Below are 16,272 nucleotides of genomic sequence, written 5' to 3' on the forward strand. Positions count from 1 at the left end.
CATGTAACGCATCGCCGCTCTTCTTTGTAAACTCTGTTTTTAAAAAGTACAGTTACTTCTACAAAAATGTTATTTATATTAACATGTAATGGGTTTATTGTTTTTAAAAATGAATTGATACATAGTACAGTATTTCCTGATTTTGATCCCCAGCGCAGTAAATGCTGATTAGGTCGCCAGGTAATAGATCCTCCATGAACAAAAGCCACGTGGGATCCTCGGTAAGACGGTGTCCGTGGGCTCGAGAGCACAGATGGAGCAGCGTCCCTCTGGGTGCCGTGTGAGGGTCCCATGCGGGGGGCACGGATGAGGTTGGTTAGATTTTGTAAACAGTCCAGGTGAGCAGCACAGACAATGAGAAGTGGCTCGGTCTGGATTGATTGTGTGTGTGGATTTGTTTCTTTAATTGCGGTAACACACCTGTAAAACCTCCCATTGCACGTGCACGCTGCGCCAAGCACATGCATTCGCGAAGCCGTGCGGCCCATCCCGGAACTGTTTTCAAGTTGCAAAACCCAAACTCTGTACCCGTGAACCAACAACTCCCATGGGTCTGGGTTTGAAAGTGAAGACAATGGGATTTGCTCTTGGTTTAGAAAAGGGGTGCGTAAGTGTCTGGTAATGCGCTGTCAGTTAGCAGGATGGTAGGTGCTTCCATGCGCGTGTCGGATGGCACACGGGCTCCGCCCCCCCCCCCCCCCCCCCCGTGTGCCTCGTCAGGGTAAATGCAGGCGAAGCCCAGTCTCCCGTCGTCCCGTGGTGGTCGTCCCACGACCGCAGACACGTAGGATCCCATCATGGCTCCATAATGAATCTTCATTTTAGCTCCTTCTGAAGGTGGACTCGCGGGAGAGAACCAAGGAATTTATTCCACAAATAGGAAATAAAGCTTCCTACCATTCCTTCTGTTTAGACGGTCTCAACTGGGGCGCTCCTTGGTGCATACACTCGCTGAGGTTATAACGTGAGCCTCCTTAGGTGAAGGCAAAAAGAAAGGGAAGGGTTCGGGCCGCCCAGACCGTGCTGGGGGAAACGGAGACTCAGAGAGGGCCCTGGCTCTGAGCGGGAGAAGGTCTCTCCCAGGCCCCCTGGGAGCCGAGCCCCAGGCAAAACGGAGAGGACAGAAACAGATTTCTTCGGGGGAGCGGAGGACAGCGTGGGAGTTCTTACCTTAGGAACAAAGCGTCAGTGCCGGTGCCCAGCCAGCAAGGACACAGGTCGCTCCTCCAGGAATCTGCCCCAGCCTTGCGGGTTGTGCACGTGTCCCTGATGTACAGATGAGACTGAGATGAAGGAGACACTTCTGTGCTCAAGGTCACGCAGCCAGTAATAGAAGGGAGCTGGAATCGGACCTTGACGCCACCTGACCCTCAAAGTGGGTTATTTGTAAACACTGTTTACAGGCAAGTTTTTCAGAAATCTTGTGTTTAGTTATATTTATATTCTATATATGTAATTTTATATTCATAAATTTTCTTTTACATTTTTATTTGTAATGCTCGTTTTAAAATTAGGTAATATATTATTGTTGCTCTAAAGAAGTGATAGTATATTTTTCTTTGTAACTTTCCTGTGCCGGTTAAAAACAGATAGTTTGTCTATAGCCATCAGTCTTTTAATTTCTAGAGTAGTTTATTTCTTAATTCTCATTACTTCATAGATTCGGTTTCTACATTACTTACTCTGGAATTCAGAATTTCATCCCATTAGGGTCTTCATACAAGTGTCTGGGTGGCTCAGTTGGTTAAACACCTGCCTTCAGCGCAGGTCATGATCTCAGAGTCCTAGAATTGAGCCCCATGTCGGGCTCCCTGCTCAGCTGGGAGTCTGCTTCTCCATCTCCCTCTGCCCATGCCCCCTGCTCGTGTGCTCTCTCTCACTCTCTCTCAAATAAATAAAATATAAAAAAACAAAAAACAAGTGTTGCCTTCCAGACTCCTAAGTCTTTTATTATTTTAGTAACAGATGTGTGTCTTTGAAAGCAATGGAGTTTAAAGTAATGATTCTGACCTGGTCTTTTCCGTTTCTTCTTTTTCTCTTTTTAATACACAGCTAACAAGCACAAACCGTGGCTTGAGCCCACCTATCATGGCATAATCACAGAAAACGATAACGCGGTGCTCCTCGACCCTCCGCTGATTGCCCTCGATAAAGACGCACCTCTGCGATTCGCAGGTACGAATGGGGCTTTCATCTCACGGTTGACAAATACGGGCTGCATGCAAAGCATCTCACGTGTCCCGTTCAGATTTTATCTGAGCTTTTCTGAAAACATCTGATAGCTGAGAGGGGTCTGTGGCTTCTGTGTACGACACTTTTTTCTTTGGATTTTAATAGTTGGAGTAGCTGAAAAAAAGCCTGTCCTTGCTGAAAAGCAAAATATTTATCTCATCATCGTGTTCCTTGGTGTGACCGGATAGAGAACATGTAGGCCAGGGTATCTCAAACTGGCGTGCGCACAGAGCCCCTGAGGCTCGTGTTACAGTGCAGATCTGGGAAGGGGAGTTGGGGGGGACACCTCTGGATCTGCCTTTCTGACCTGTTCCCTGGTGCTGCTGGCTCGTGAGTGGCTCGAGGGTGTCCTTGCATCACCCAGACGTCAGGTACCGGGAAAGACTGAGCTGAAAAACAGAGCTGTGTTTGTAGAGGAATCCTTTTGGCTTAGGTTTTTACTCTTAATAAATTTTTGACGTGAGTTGCTTCGCAAGATCGTAACCTGAGTATTTATAAGAGACGAATCTCTGGGATTGCTTTGGAGGTTTTCTTCTTTATAACATTTAAAAGCACTTTCCAGATCAGAACTGTGCCTGCTTCTACATAGTGACCGCAGTAGCTCCCTTAGCTGGGGGGGAAAGTGCTGCTTTACCCTGTCTTGGCCTCAGAGTCAAAACTGACATTGTGATGGTAATTTTTTTAAAGACTAGTTTTTGTAGGATATTTTTCCCCGAACACAGTTTCTCATATTAAAGAAGGAGCTCTCTTTGCCTAGGGACAGATAAGGACGATTCAGCGAGCTCATATAAGTCTATCATACATTAATGTTACTGTGGTAAATTGAGGGAAGTGAATGTGTGGTCATTTCTGAAGAGCGGTTTTTACAATGAACGTGTTCCTCACACTCTGTTCGAGTGCCACATCCCATCCTCAGGAACATAACCCAAGCACCGGTTTGCACTACTTGAGTCAGTGGTGGAGACAGACCAATCAGTTTTACCTGTTTATTGGTTTTTACAGAGAAACCCAATGAGATGGCCTGGAGAGGAAGCGCTCTGTGCTGTGAACACACACAATGTTTGTCTGCCAGCTGGGGTGGTTTGTTTCATTTTTTTCCCCCAGATTTAAAACTGTTTCAACATTGCGCATTGGTTTTCTCTGTAACTACGTAGGTTTTGGGGGGTGGGTGTCGTGTATATATTTATACACCGACCTCCCATGGGTACCGTAATGGTTATTGTGTTCAGTTCTCCTCGGGAGTGGGACATTTAGTGTTGTCTAAGTAACCTTATCGGGTCATCTCGCTTGTGTTTTTGAGTGGACTTACACATTTTGTGCATTTTAAGAGCTGACTGCAGTCGGGGTTCCAGGCTCCCTCGCTCAGGTCTCTGGAGTATCTGCTGCAGACCTGTTATGTCTAGAGCCGCCTCCTGCTCCGCTAATAATAAGGAACGTGTGTAACGTTTGCGACGTTCCCAGCACTGTTCTGAGTGCTTTACAAACACACATTTGTGTGTAACCCTCCAGTCTCGTGAGGTAAGCCCGCTTCCGGCCATCCCCGCTTTGTTTGTTTCTTTCGTCTTAAAGTCAGTACATTTTTATGTAAGGAATTTCACATGTGAGTCCTTCCACTCCCAGCCACCTTAGTTCTTCCAGAGTCGGAATCGCAGTCTCCAATATAGCCCTTTCCGAAAGAACTTTGGTTCGGTCCCACTTGTCACTGCCTCACTCACAGTTCTTGTGGTTGGGCTCCTTTGACCCCCACTTGAATATGGACACACTTCAAAATTTCCCCTCGTGTTTTAGGTCAGAGTCGTTGGATCTGCCTGGTTCTGAATTTCAGACACCCTCTTAACATGAAGAAGTTCAAACCGTGTTCACCCTGGAACGCTCACCCCCAGCACTGGGCAGGCCTGGGGGATACGCCAACACCTTGAAGTCCAGACATGGTGTTCTCAAGTGAAAAGCCTGAACAAAGGAAGCATGTTTGTTTCATGTCAACATAAAAATTAGAATATTAAATTCAGTGTAGCTGAGCTTTCTCTTCTGTCGTGTGCTTTTAGTCATTTTGTGGTCCTAGACCCCAGCTTCCTGATGACCAGCGTCCCCACCATGACTTTCCCCCGTTTTAGGTGTCGGTTCCTTCTTATCCGTATCAACACTCAGACTGAACGGTGAGTTCTGGGCTTCGAGACAGCACTTATCTTGTGCTTTTGCCTACGTCTTTGTCCACAAACAAAACAAGAGCAAACGCAAGTGCTTTCTGCCCTCCCCGTTTCAGGGAGAGGAAGCTGGGACCCAGAGCAGTGACCTCATCTGTCAGCACGTGTCAGAGGCAGGGCGGCTCTTTGCCGGGATGAAGCCATGGTGGGCATGGCAGGAAGCTGAATGGAAGCCGGAAGTGAAATGCACTTTGAAGGAAAATGTCATATTAATAAAATGTCATCGTATTTTTTCTTTCTCATTGGATTGAATGTTATTGCAGCATTTATCAAAACCTAATGTATTGTCATGAATGAAGTAGTATTTATTCTAAAGTTGTGTGTTTTTAGGGGTTCCCAGCTGTTTTTTTATTTTTTATTTTTCCAGCTGTTTTTTTATTGATGTGCGAAAGTTAACATAGTGAGATTTGAGAAACTAATAAGAGAAGGAGTTGAGAGCCCAGTCATGGTGGTAACGTCATTGTATTTGCCACAGGAGACAGGCGAATCCGCCCTTTCCTTCTGGAGGTTTTCACGGAGGACACGTTATTCTTATATTCTTTTTAAAAAATACAATCCACACGGCATAAAAGTGTACGGTTCACCGAGTTTGAGTATATTCACAGGATTGTCAACCACTGTCTGATTCCAGAACATTTTCATTGCCCTCAGAGAAGTGCCCCCAGCCACAAGCAGCCACTCCCCGTTCCCCTGCCTTTTGGCGGCCACTGATGTAGTTCGCGTCTATGGATTTATTCTGGATTTGTTGTGACGCGCGTCTTTCACTTCCCTTGGTGGTTTAAACTTCACCCATGCTTCAGTGGTCGCACGCGTCCGTCCTCCCTTTTTATTGCCAAATAACATTCCATCGCAAGGACATACCTCATTCCCCATGTATCCACTCCTCAGCTGACACGCATTAGCATGGTTTCCACCTTGTGGTGACGGAATCCCACTGAAGGGAACATTAGCATTCAAGTCTGCATGGACGGAGGTCTGCGGTGTGCTTGGGTGTACGCCTAGGAGTGGAGACACTGTGCAAACGCTCTTACTAGAGCGTCCCTCGAGGGGAGCAGCTGCCAGGCCTCCTCCCCTCCTCTGTTGCCACAGCACCCATCCAGCCGCTGCACAGAACACTGCCCCTGCTGAGGCCGTAGCTGGCAGATGCGTCAGGAACACCCACCCCAGCCTGGCCTTGAGTCCTGCCTCGGCCAACTACTGGCTGGATGACCTTGGGCAGATGACTAAGCATCTCTGGTCCCGCTTTCATCTGTTGTAAAACAAGGAGAGTGATGACACATACCTCAAGGGTTTGGGGATCATTCGCTTATTCATAAATATGAGGAGCTCAAAACAATGCCCGGTACATAGTAAATGCTCTATACAGTGTCTGCTGCTGCTGTTATTAATGATAAAATATTCTAGAAACATTTTTTTATTTAACCTTCTGTGAGAAATAGTTTTCTGTCTTTCTGTAATAGTCTTCCTAGTGCTCCGTTTTCTCACTGAGTTTCTTAGTTTTTTGGGTAAGACAGAGGCCCCATCTGGGGGCTTATTTTGATCTCAGATTGGTTCTGGTGATGACATGGGGTTTAGTTTACACCGTGCTGGGGCTGGGGCTGTGGCCGTGGGAGTATCCGGTGCTTGCCCAGCGTGGGGCAGAGGCTGTGGGTTCAGCAGGCTGTGGGGGACTGTCGCTGCTGCTGGCTTCCACGTGAGGGACTGGAGATGAGATAGGGTCCGTCAGCAGCATGACAGCCTTGTTCCTCGCTAATCCCCAGCGCCCCGGCCAGCATGTGGGTGTAGCCGGTGCTCCCCAAACGTGCGTGGAAGGAACGAGAGGCTTTGCCCAAGGTCACCCAGCTCAGAAACAGTGGAGCCTCCTTCAAGCCAGGCAGTCTGGCTCCAGAGTGGATCCATGCGTTTGCTGAGTCCGCTTCCCTCACGTTATCTTTGAAACACTAGAAACGTCCCGGCTCACGGTTGTAGCCTGTCACGGGCCAGGAGTGTGGGCAACCGCTGGAGTTCACTGGTCGAAGCCCCAAGATAAATGCATGGAGCGTTGGAAGCTTGGTCACCCGAGTGCGCTGTCAACGGGCTCCAGTCAGACGCTCGTGTTGAACACATAGGGTCCAGCCCAGATTGTTTCCTCAGGGGAGCCCAGAACCTAAAGTCTTGGTACTTGTCAGCTACTCTAGGAAATTAAAATGAGTCAATTCCTTACTCAACACATTTTCTGTAATCTGATTGCCTGAGTAGATGTGGGTATGAAAGTATGTTGCGTTTTATATGTTCCGTGGGGAATTAGGAGCCCCGCATCCCTCACACAGGCCTTGTTCTGCTCTTTTTTTTTTTTTTAATTTATTTATTTGACAGAGGGATCACAAGTAGGCAGAGAGACAGGCAGAGAGAGAGGAGGAAGCAGGCTCCCCACTGAGCAGGGAGCCCAATGTGGGGCTCGATCCCAGGACCCCGGGATCATGACCTGAGCCGAAGGCAGAGGCTTTAACCCACTGAGCCACCCAGGCGCCCCTGTTCTGCTCTTTTGACAGCCACCTCTCCTCGCTGCCTGGAGGAAAAGGCCAAGCCCCCCCCCCCCCCCAGCCCCCTGGCCCCTTGTTTGCAGGCTCTTCCCTTTACAGGGTTCCAGCCCAGCACTCACTTCCTGCCTTCCCAGATGGAGTTCAGGTCATTTATAAGATGTTAAACAGTTACGATAAGAAGAGAATCCAGGGGCGCCTGGGTGGCTCAGTGGGTTAAAGCCTCTGCCTTCGGCTCAGGTCATGGTCCCAGGGTCCTGGGATCGAGCCCCGCATTGGGCTCTCCGCTCAGTAGGGAGCCTGCTTCCCCCTCTCTCTCTGCCTGCCTCTCTGCCTACTTGTGATCTCTCTCTCTCTCTCTGTCAAATAAATAAAATATTTAAAAAAAAAAAAAAAAAAAAGAAGAGAATCCAAAAGACATTTCAGGGCAAGAATGGGAACTTTGTTTCGATACTTACTTAGGACCAGCTCAGATCTGTGATACTTTCCTCCATATTCTGTCATTTGTGTGACTCATGTGGCCTGAGGATAGCCAGTGGGGCCAATTGCCACACGTCACCACCCCATTCTGCTGTTTTTTAGCAGACACAACTGGGCAGACGTGTTTGCCACAATGAGTTGGATAGATTTGGTTAAGCCCCATGAAATCGCCATTGTTCTATGTTGAAATATTAAAATATTAGAAAAAATGGGATGCTGGAAATTTCATGTGGTTCAGCCTAACATAAGGTAGTTCTCCATTGAGTTAGCAGTTTTTGGAATCTGGGTGTTAGGCCAGAAACCCCGTGTTAAGTTATGGACTAGAGGGAATTCTTTTTTTTTTTTTTTTTTCTTTTTTAAAGATTTTATTTATTTATTTGATAGAGATAGAGCACAAGTAGGCAGAGCAGTAGGCAGAGGGAAAGGGAGAAGCAGGCTCTCTCCTGAACAGCAGGGCTCCATCCCAGGACCCTGGGATCATGACCTGAGCTGAAGGCAGAGGCTTAACCCACTGAGCCACCCAGGCGCCCCGAGGGAATTCATTTTGAGTGCAGTTGCCTTCAGGAGAGGTTTGAGATAGTGACCACTAAATATTGGGTAGCCATGCCAGGTTTCCTGCAAAATGGAAAAAAAGCATAAAAGTTTGTCCCTGTTCTCAAAGCGCCAATAATCTAGGTGGAAAGGCAAAACCAGTGTTGACTAAGAGTTAAGTGAAGGTTACTCGGAGTTCATAATTTAGGGCCAAGAGAGCACAGCAGCACAGTCTGGGCTGGAGTCCGAAAAAGGCAAGACGGGTTCAGGAAGGTACGGGGGTGACTGGGCTTTAAGGATGAGCAGAGCTGACGCAGCTGGTGAAGGTAGGGGACCTGCCGAGCGGGGTGGGAACCGGAGGGGCTTCTGAAGGGAGAGGAGGAGTCAGCTCACCGGGCATGTGGAGTGAGCCCGCAGTTCGGGGGCAGAGGGTTAGAAGTGAGTTTGGGAGCACAGGATTTCTGCTGCCATCCTGAGTAGATGGGCTGTTTCTGCACGTGTGGTTTTTAATACCATGTCTGGGTCAGCCGGGCCTGCACGTGGAGTGCAGTCATAGACTCAGCTGTCAGTCTATACGTCCAGGAGGAGGGCCTAAGAAATCTGGATCCAGCCAGCAGGGTTTGGAAACCCCTGACCAGCCAGTCTCTCGAGCGTAGATTCCGTTCTCACTATGTCCGAGCTCTCTAGTGACAGTGGTTAAAAAGGCAGATTTACTGGGTTCCACCGCAGAGCTGTGGCGCTGGAATGTCTGGGGGACGGAGCCCCACAAAGCATGTTTTTAACCAGCTTCTCAGGTAGTTCTTGGCACACGGAAATTGGGGGGTCGTGGCTATAACCAGTGAGGGGCTGGGAGGGTGTCACGCTTGGGTGTGTGGTGGCTGCTGCTCTCCCGTGCACGGAAACCAGGGAACTGCTCTGATTAGAGCCATGTGTGAGCTTGTCCCAGAAGTCAGCCTGGATTAGTCAGCGGAGGAGTCTGAAGTCACTGAAAATAAGGGTCAGCCTGGACACCGAGCTGGCGAGCACGGGCCCCCAGGCTGTGCAGAGAGAAGCGGGTTAGGACAAGAGTGGGACTAGCAGGGACATGGTAGTGGACGCTTGCTGCTCAGCAAATGTCTATTTTTCCTTCTTAACAGCTCCTGACCTCTTTCCTCCTGGGTTCAGATTGGTGGATCTGCAGTCCGTCACCATGCCTTCCCCAGCCAGCTGCATGCCCCACGCAAGCTGGCCAACCAGGTGCTCCCTCCGTGGGTACGAATATTGAGCAGAGGGACAAAGACGCTAATACTGTTTGCAGTTCTGTTCCACCTACCCAGGTCGTTTCTGCTGTGGGAGTGTTACGGCCCCTATTCCTGCCTTGGTTTCTGGCTCTTTCCAGGTCCTTTTCTCTGGCTTCGAAGTCCATTCCATGAGCTGCTGATGGCTTTTCGCCGAAGTCCCTTTTTACCTGAGTTAGCTGGAGTGGGTTTCCTTTGTGCCCACAGAACCCTAACTGTCCTAGTGACTGTAAGGAGTGCATGTAAGGGCAGGACTGCCTGGGAGCTGGGAGACAGTAGGCATGAGAGACACCCCTCCCATTTAGGGGAGAGTAGTGTAGTGTGAGACCATATTCTGATTAGGAAGAAGACACAGAGAGAAGGCAGGGCCAGCCTGAAGCTGAGCTTTCTCCAAGGGATGGATGAGGAAGGGGTCAGCTGAGAACCCAGGACATCGAGAAGTCAAGTCTATACTTTGTTGGGTGTAACCATTGTCACATTTTTATGTTTTGCTTTTAAAAAAAATGCTTCAGTAAAGTTCTTTTGATTATTTTAGATGCTCTCAGGGAATGAGAGGAGAGAGCGGGGCAAGGGCTGGGGCATTCGAGGTCAGCGTAGGCTGGAGAGGTCCTCTGGGAAAGCTGGTGGGCCCTTTCACATGTGCTGGGAGCGGGGCTTCGGTAGACTCACCTAGCAGAGCAGTAGTAGGTGTTCTGAATTGGCTGGGAAGGGGCAGGGCAGAAAGTAGAATGGGAGAGGTGATTCTGAGACTTCCTTCTTGCAAAGGCTGAGAGAAGGCTGAGTCCAGGGGAGCAGGCTGGAAATAGAGGGACAGAGATGCCCACGCGGTCACTGCGATGTGACCCATGGGATGCGTGTAATACACATGTAAGCGTCACGTGTGATAGAGCTGTGGGTACCAGGATGGAGGAAATAGCACAGAAGAATGGATCGCGACAGCTTAGAAGCTTAAAGTATCAGCTCCTGGGACACCTGGGCGGCTCAGTTGTTGGCCATCTGCCTTTGGCTTTGGGAGGTGGTCCCGGGCTCCTGGGATCAAGCCCTGTGTTGGGTTCTCTGCTCAGCAGGAAGCCTGCTTCTCCCTCTCCCACTCCCCCTGCTTGTGTTCGCTCTCTTGCTGTGTCTCTCTGTCAAATAAATAAAATCTTAAATAAAATAAATAAATAAATGTAAAAATAAAAAATCGGCTCCTGGGAGAATGGGGACAGAAAGTAACAGAAACTGGTCCCGTCTGGGGGAAGGAGGATCATAAATGGAGTGTAGTTGGAGAGGCAGTAGGATCCTCACTGTGAAAATTCTAAAGGAATCGTTCACTTTGTTGGCTGTGTATTGTTCCCGCAGCAATGTTAAGGGAAATCTGTCTGTTAGGGATCGCTAACCTATGGATGGAAGTGGCTTGAAGATAACTCCAGCAGACAAACCGGCCGGCATTTGGGGGGAGTAAGTGAAACAGACCCCAGAGTGCCTCACCTTCCTCTGTGCCCTGGTTCCCTAACCGGTACCAGCAGCCACACCCCGGGGGTTGCCCCAGACTCCTCTCTGTCTGTCCAGCCAGCTACCAAGTCCGGCCTGTCCTGAAGCTCCCTTAAATGTTTCTTCCTGAAACTACCTTTGATGAACTCTTTTCAGATGCCATCAGAGATACTGCAGTATTTTGTTTACTTGCCCCTCGCCTTCCTCCACTCAGGCCCGTCTTCCTCATTAAAATCGGGGTCGTGGGGGCGCCTGGGCGGCTCAGTCGGTTAAGCTTCTGCCTTCAGCTCAGGTCATGATCCCCGGGTCCTGGGATTGAGTCCCGTATCAGGCTCTCTGCTCAGTGGGGAGCCTGCTTTTCCCTCTCCCTCTGCCTGCCACTGCCTCTGCTTGTGTGCTCTCTGTCTCTGTCTCTGTCTCTGTCTCTGTCTCTCTCTCTCTCTCTCTCTCACACACACACACACACACACACACACACAAAACTGGGGGCTGTGGCTGGAGGGAAGAGATGGTCTGCTGCCAGGTCTGCAGATGGTGGCTCGGTGGGCTTAGTGACGCGGAGGGTCACGCAGCTGGTACGGAAGACCCAGGTCTGCCCGAGTGTGAGGCTGGCGCTGCTCCTGCTGCAGCAAACCCCCCGGCCAGACGGCGTCTCAAGTCGCTCTAGGGGAGAGGACCCAGCCTGCTGGCAATTTGATAAGTGCGTGGATTTGAGGCACCAAATCCTCTTGGAGCAGCCCACGATTCAAGGAGCCCGCTTAAACACTGAAAACAGGTGGGGATACGTAGGAAAGACAAAAGTACACACTTTTGCTGTTCTCATTATAGATGGATCCAGTCTCTTAGAGAGCATCCTGGGAATACAGGTGTTTCAGAATAATTTGTTCTTTTATTTGGTGATCACACTGTTTGAGAGGCTATTCCGTGACCCACTGGAATACAGGCGCATGTTCAGAGCTGTAGTTCGCGTTCCCATTCCCCGATCCAGACCTTCCGTCCGCGCTGTCTGCCATGTCGGCTGCAGGGAAATTAGTCGTGCTTGGGTTTCACAATCATAATCCCACGGCCTTGTCCATACCTTCAGAGCACAGCCCGAATCCGACCACTTCTCACCACCCCACACCGCCCCCCATCCTGACTTTCAGCTTCTCGTGCCTGCGTTACTCCAGTAACCATCCTTGCCTGCTTGTAGACTTATTTCCAACGCATCAGCCAGTTGGATTCTTTCAAAATAGAAGCCATAGTTCTTTCCCTGCGTGAAACGTTCTAGTCATTTCCTTCTCACTCGGAGGACGAGTGTGGTTCTTGCGGCGGCCTCTGTAGCTTCAGGCTCCGAGTCTTTGTCGGACCCCTCTGCTGGCCTCCTTTGCCCAGCCTCTGCAGCAGCATCGGCTTCCTTGTTCCTAAGCCAGGCCAGGCCCTGGCCTTTCCCAGGGCCTTTGCACTTGTTGTACTTGCTGTTTCCGCTCTGAAATTCATCCCTCGATAATCATGTGGCTTGTTCCCGTCATTCCCTCTGGTTTTTACTCAGACATTATCAACGAAACCTCCCCTGGACACTGAAATACAAAATTGAAACACCCCATTGCCTTCCTACACACTCTATGTTCCCCTCCTCCCACCTCCCAGCCTGGTATCTCAGAGGAGAGAGGGAGTGTACGTCTTTTGGCAAACAGTTCCACTCCTTGTGATAATCTCATGGTCTCAAGGACGTTGCCTGAATGAGCCTCTTTATCCTTTTATTCAGCAACACACTGTGTGGGCAGCATTGCCTACGTCAGATACCTCACGGCAGGGTCCGTAAATCTGCACTCACCTGTGCAGCAGCCTTTGCAGGAAGGCCCCCGCTGTCACTCTCAGGTATGCCAGCTCAGATAATGTGTGTCTGGATCACTGTTGCCTCCTTAGAAGAGCAAACTCCGAGTGGAAAAGTGAGCAACTTGCCTTACCTTAAAATGACTGTGCAGTATTAATATATACCTAAAAGAAGTGCAAACATAACAGAGTGAAAGAGGTCATTCGGGAAATTTGCCATACCTGGCCCTCAGCAGTTCTCTACGTAGAGGTGTATCTGTTCGCGATCAGCAGACTTCTGCAAGCAGCTGGTAGTGTTTTAGACTTTGTGGCCCATAGGGCCTCTCTTGCAGTGACCCAGGTTTGCCACTGGCGTGGAAAAGCAGCCGTAAACCGTACATAAACAAATGAGCATGTCTGTGTTCCAATAAAACATTACTTACAGACCCTGAACTGTGAATTTCAAACAATTTGCTTGTGTCACAAATATTCTAAAAAGTAAAAACCACTCTTAGCTTCCAGGCTGTTGGAGAACACAGAGGCTGGGGTTGGCATGCGGGCTGTAGTTTGTCTGCCTGGACTCCAAGCAGCTCTGTCCAGTGGAGCTTGCTGTGGTGACGGAATCGTCCTGTGTCCGCCTCCCACACTCCATAGCTATGCGTCATGTGTGGCGGCTGAGCACCTGGCGTGCGGCAGCCAGGGCACTTGAGGAACTGATTTTTAATATTAGTCAATTTTTTTAAAAGGTTTTATTTATTTATTAGAGAGAGCATGAGTTGGGGGGGAGAGGCAGAGGCAGAGGGAGAAGCAGGCTCCCCGCTAAGCAGGGAGCTGGATACAGGGCTCGATTCCAGGACCCTGAGATTGTGACCAGAGCTGAAGGCAGACGCGTCACCGACTGAGCCACCAGGAACCCCAGGATTATTCAATTTTAATATGAATTTTAGTTTCATTTTAAACAGCTCATGTGGGCTAGTGGCTCCAGTTTGGGGCAGTACAGGGCCTATAGTGGCTGTGAATGTGCGGGAGAAAGCATGAACAGCGTTGTTCAGTAGCAGAAACCAGGAATGATGGCACACTCACTTGGTGGAAAATACTTATAATAATAGCGAACATCTGTTGAGTGCTTTCTAGACTCCAGGCCGTGTTCTAAGCACCCTACCTGCTCTAACTCCTTGGATTCTCACGAATGTAGTAGTGAAAAGAAATAAACTGTCTTCTGTGTCCACCAGGGATGAATGACTCTTAGATGCACAAGGCTGAGTGAAGAAGCAAGTCATGGGGCATCTGGCGGGCTCAGTCAGTAGAGCATGCCACTCTCGATCACGAGGTTGTGAGTTCAAGCCCCATGCTGGACATGGAGCCTACTTAAAAAAATAAAGTAGGGGCATCTGGGGGGCTCAGTCAGTTAGGCATCCAAGTCTTGATCTCAGCTCAGGTCTTGATCTCGGGGTCGTGGATACGAGCCCTGCATTTTAAGGAGGCTCCTGCCCAGTGTGGAGCCTACTTAAAATGAAAAGAAAAAAATGAATTAAAAAACTTTAAGGGGCGCCTGGGTGGCTCAGTGGGTTAAAGCCTCTGCCTTTGGCTCAGGTCATGATCCCAGGGTCCTGGGATTGAGCCCCACATCGGGCTCTCTGCTCCGCAGGGGGCCTGCTTCCTCCTCTCTCTCTCTGCCTGCCTCTCTGCCTACTTGTGATCTCTCTGTCAAATAAATAAATTAAAAAAAAATCTTAATTAAAAAAAACTTTAAAACAACAACAACAACAACAACAAAGCAAGTCACAAAAATTGCATACCACGTGATACCATTTTTCAGACCTCACAAGCAACATGAAACACTGTTCAGGGTTAAACAAATATTTGGTAAAACCATTGGAAAGCAAGGGAATTCAGGTATGTTGCCTTTGGGGGAGAGGAGATGTCCCATTGAGACCGGCTCCGTCCCGAAGAGGCAGTGGGACCCCGACCTCCCGACCTCCTGAGCGCTGTGTGCGGGCACTCATCTGCGTAGCCCTGGGTAGGGGCAAGCAAGCAGCCGCTGACTTCGGAGAACAGTGTCTTCACTAAAAGCCCTGGTCATTGTGGTGTCACTGCAGTTAGGACCAAATCTGGTTTCGGTTCATATTCAAGCAAATGTGTTGCTTTTGTGGGTCCTTCGGATTAGAAAACGTGGTCCTTTCTGCAGCTCAGAAACAAAGTGTTGAGACCCTTTGCTCTAGAGGTTTGGGTTTTTTTTTGTTAGTTTGTTTCACCAAATCCCGTGCTGGGCGAAATGTCTCCAGAATCGGGCCGCAAGAACTTAGTGCGAAAGTGAAAAGTCTGAAAACTGTAAAGTAATAAATAGGCTTACTTATTAACCGTACCTTGAGAGTGGTCGTTAAAAATGGTCCAGACAGCACCAGAGGGCGACATGAAATTTTACAGATTTCACGTCCAGGTCGGCGTGATTTCAGCATCGCGCAGTGTGTGGTGTTGGGGTCAGAGACATTTGTGCTTCTGAGGACCTGGCTCGCTGTGGCCATTCCAGCGAGGGGCTCCTGGGCTCATTGTTGAATGACGTCAAGCTTTTCTATGTAAATATGTGCATCTTTGACTTTTTTTCCTTATTGTTCCATCTTTATTCTTTCCTGCATTACTGACATGGGTTTGTCTTTTCTCCCTTTAGAGAGTTTTGAGGTGACAGTCACCAAAGAAGGTGATGAAGGGTTCTTTCTATCCCTCTTATGATTATTAACCCACTAACTTTGTTTATAAAATTGGGAATCAGCCCTTAAACAAAAGAAACTGTCGTGTTCTTTTACCCTGATTTATTCTCCTACTTTGTTTCTATTTTTAAATATCTTGATGGAAATTGTATGTAACCAAACCCTTGGTTAGAAATATCTGGACATCAGACATCCATTTGAACTGTACGGATAATGTACATTTTTTTCCTCAATTGAACTTCAGAGATTGACTTTGTAACCGTTTTCTGTGAGTTGTAATTTTGGAAGAGGGCAGTCTTATTTTTATGTGAAATCCATTTTTCTGAAGTTTGATATGCACAAGAAAACATTTATGTTTGTTCTCCCACAGGCAGGAATGGAAACCTAGATTTTCACCCCTAATTAAGCTCTGAGCCGGCTTCCATGTACTGATGTCCCCAGGCAGGCTTCTTTTTTAGGTCCGATAGTCTAGTTTTGGAAACAAGTCTAGCCAATCCTCCCCGTGACAGAACCGATCTTAACAGTAGACTGTAGCCGTTGAAATGGATGCCTGAGAAGTTGGTATTTCTACCTTTCTCATTCGGTAGTTTGTTTTGATTCCCTAATTTTAGCCAGGCTCATTGCACAGGAAGACTTGTTTCTTTTGATTTTTCTTTCTTTCTTTTTTTTTTTTTTGGACAGAATTTCTGTAATTATGATGCTGAACCTATATGTCACACTCCTTCCTCTCTCGACACTTAACTGCATTTTAGCCTTCTCTCTGGTCCAAATAAAAATGGCTACCCGGCTGTCCCCAGTAGCTGGGGACAGTTCCTCCGTGTTATCAGGCCACGGCTGTTTGCTAATGAGACTGCTTTTACCCTGGAGCTGTCTTAAGTACTCCTGTGAAATGCCTGTCTATATTTTCTCTTTTTCTCTTTTGTACTCCTGCATGAATGGATGCAAAGTTAAGCAAGTTGCTTGGAAAGCCAGAACATGCTTCTTTTTACTAAAGCCCCAGAACTTACCCCGTCAAAGCACAGTGCCCTTGCTTTGTCCACAGACCCTCTGAACC

The 16,272-nt window shown here is 48.6% G+C and overlaps 1 protein-coding gene and 1 non-coding gene across 5 annotated transcripts in view; one reads left to right on the forward strand and one right to left on the reverse strand.

The window, feature by feature from the left end:
- CLSTN1 (calsyntenin 1) overlaps positions 1–16,272 on the forward strand; it is a 79,484-nt gene that overhangs the window by 39,677 nt on the left and 23,535 nt on the right. For 2 of the 4 annotated variants that reach the window (XM_047723823.1, XM_047723825.1), the window contains exons 2-3: positions 2,053–2,175; positions 15,179–15,208. In XM_047723823.1, the coding sequence (XP_047579779.1) occupies positions 2,053–2,175; positions 15,179–15,208 (153 nt within the window). The remainder of the gene's footprint in view (positions 1–2,052; positions 2,176–15,178; positions 15,209–16,272) is intronic. The other 2 variants (XM_047723824.1, XM_047723826.1) reach the window with 1 other exon arrangement.
- Positions 4,350–4,475, reverse strand: LOC125099572 (small nucleolar RNA SNORA40). Its single transcript, XR_007127282.1, has one exon. It is a non-coding gene; the product is annotated as a small nucleolar RNA SNORA40 (small nucleolar RNA).

Source organism: Lutra lutra, chromosome 4 (genome assembly GCF_902655055.1).
Source record: "Lutra lutra chromosome 4, mLutLut1.2, whole genome shotgun sequence".
Classification (NCBI taxonomy): Eukaryota; Metazoa; Chordata; class Mammalia; order Carnivora; family Mustelidae; genus Lutra; species Lutra lutra.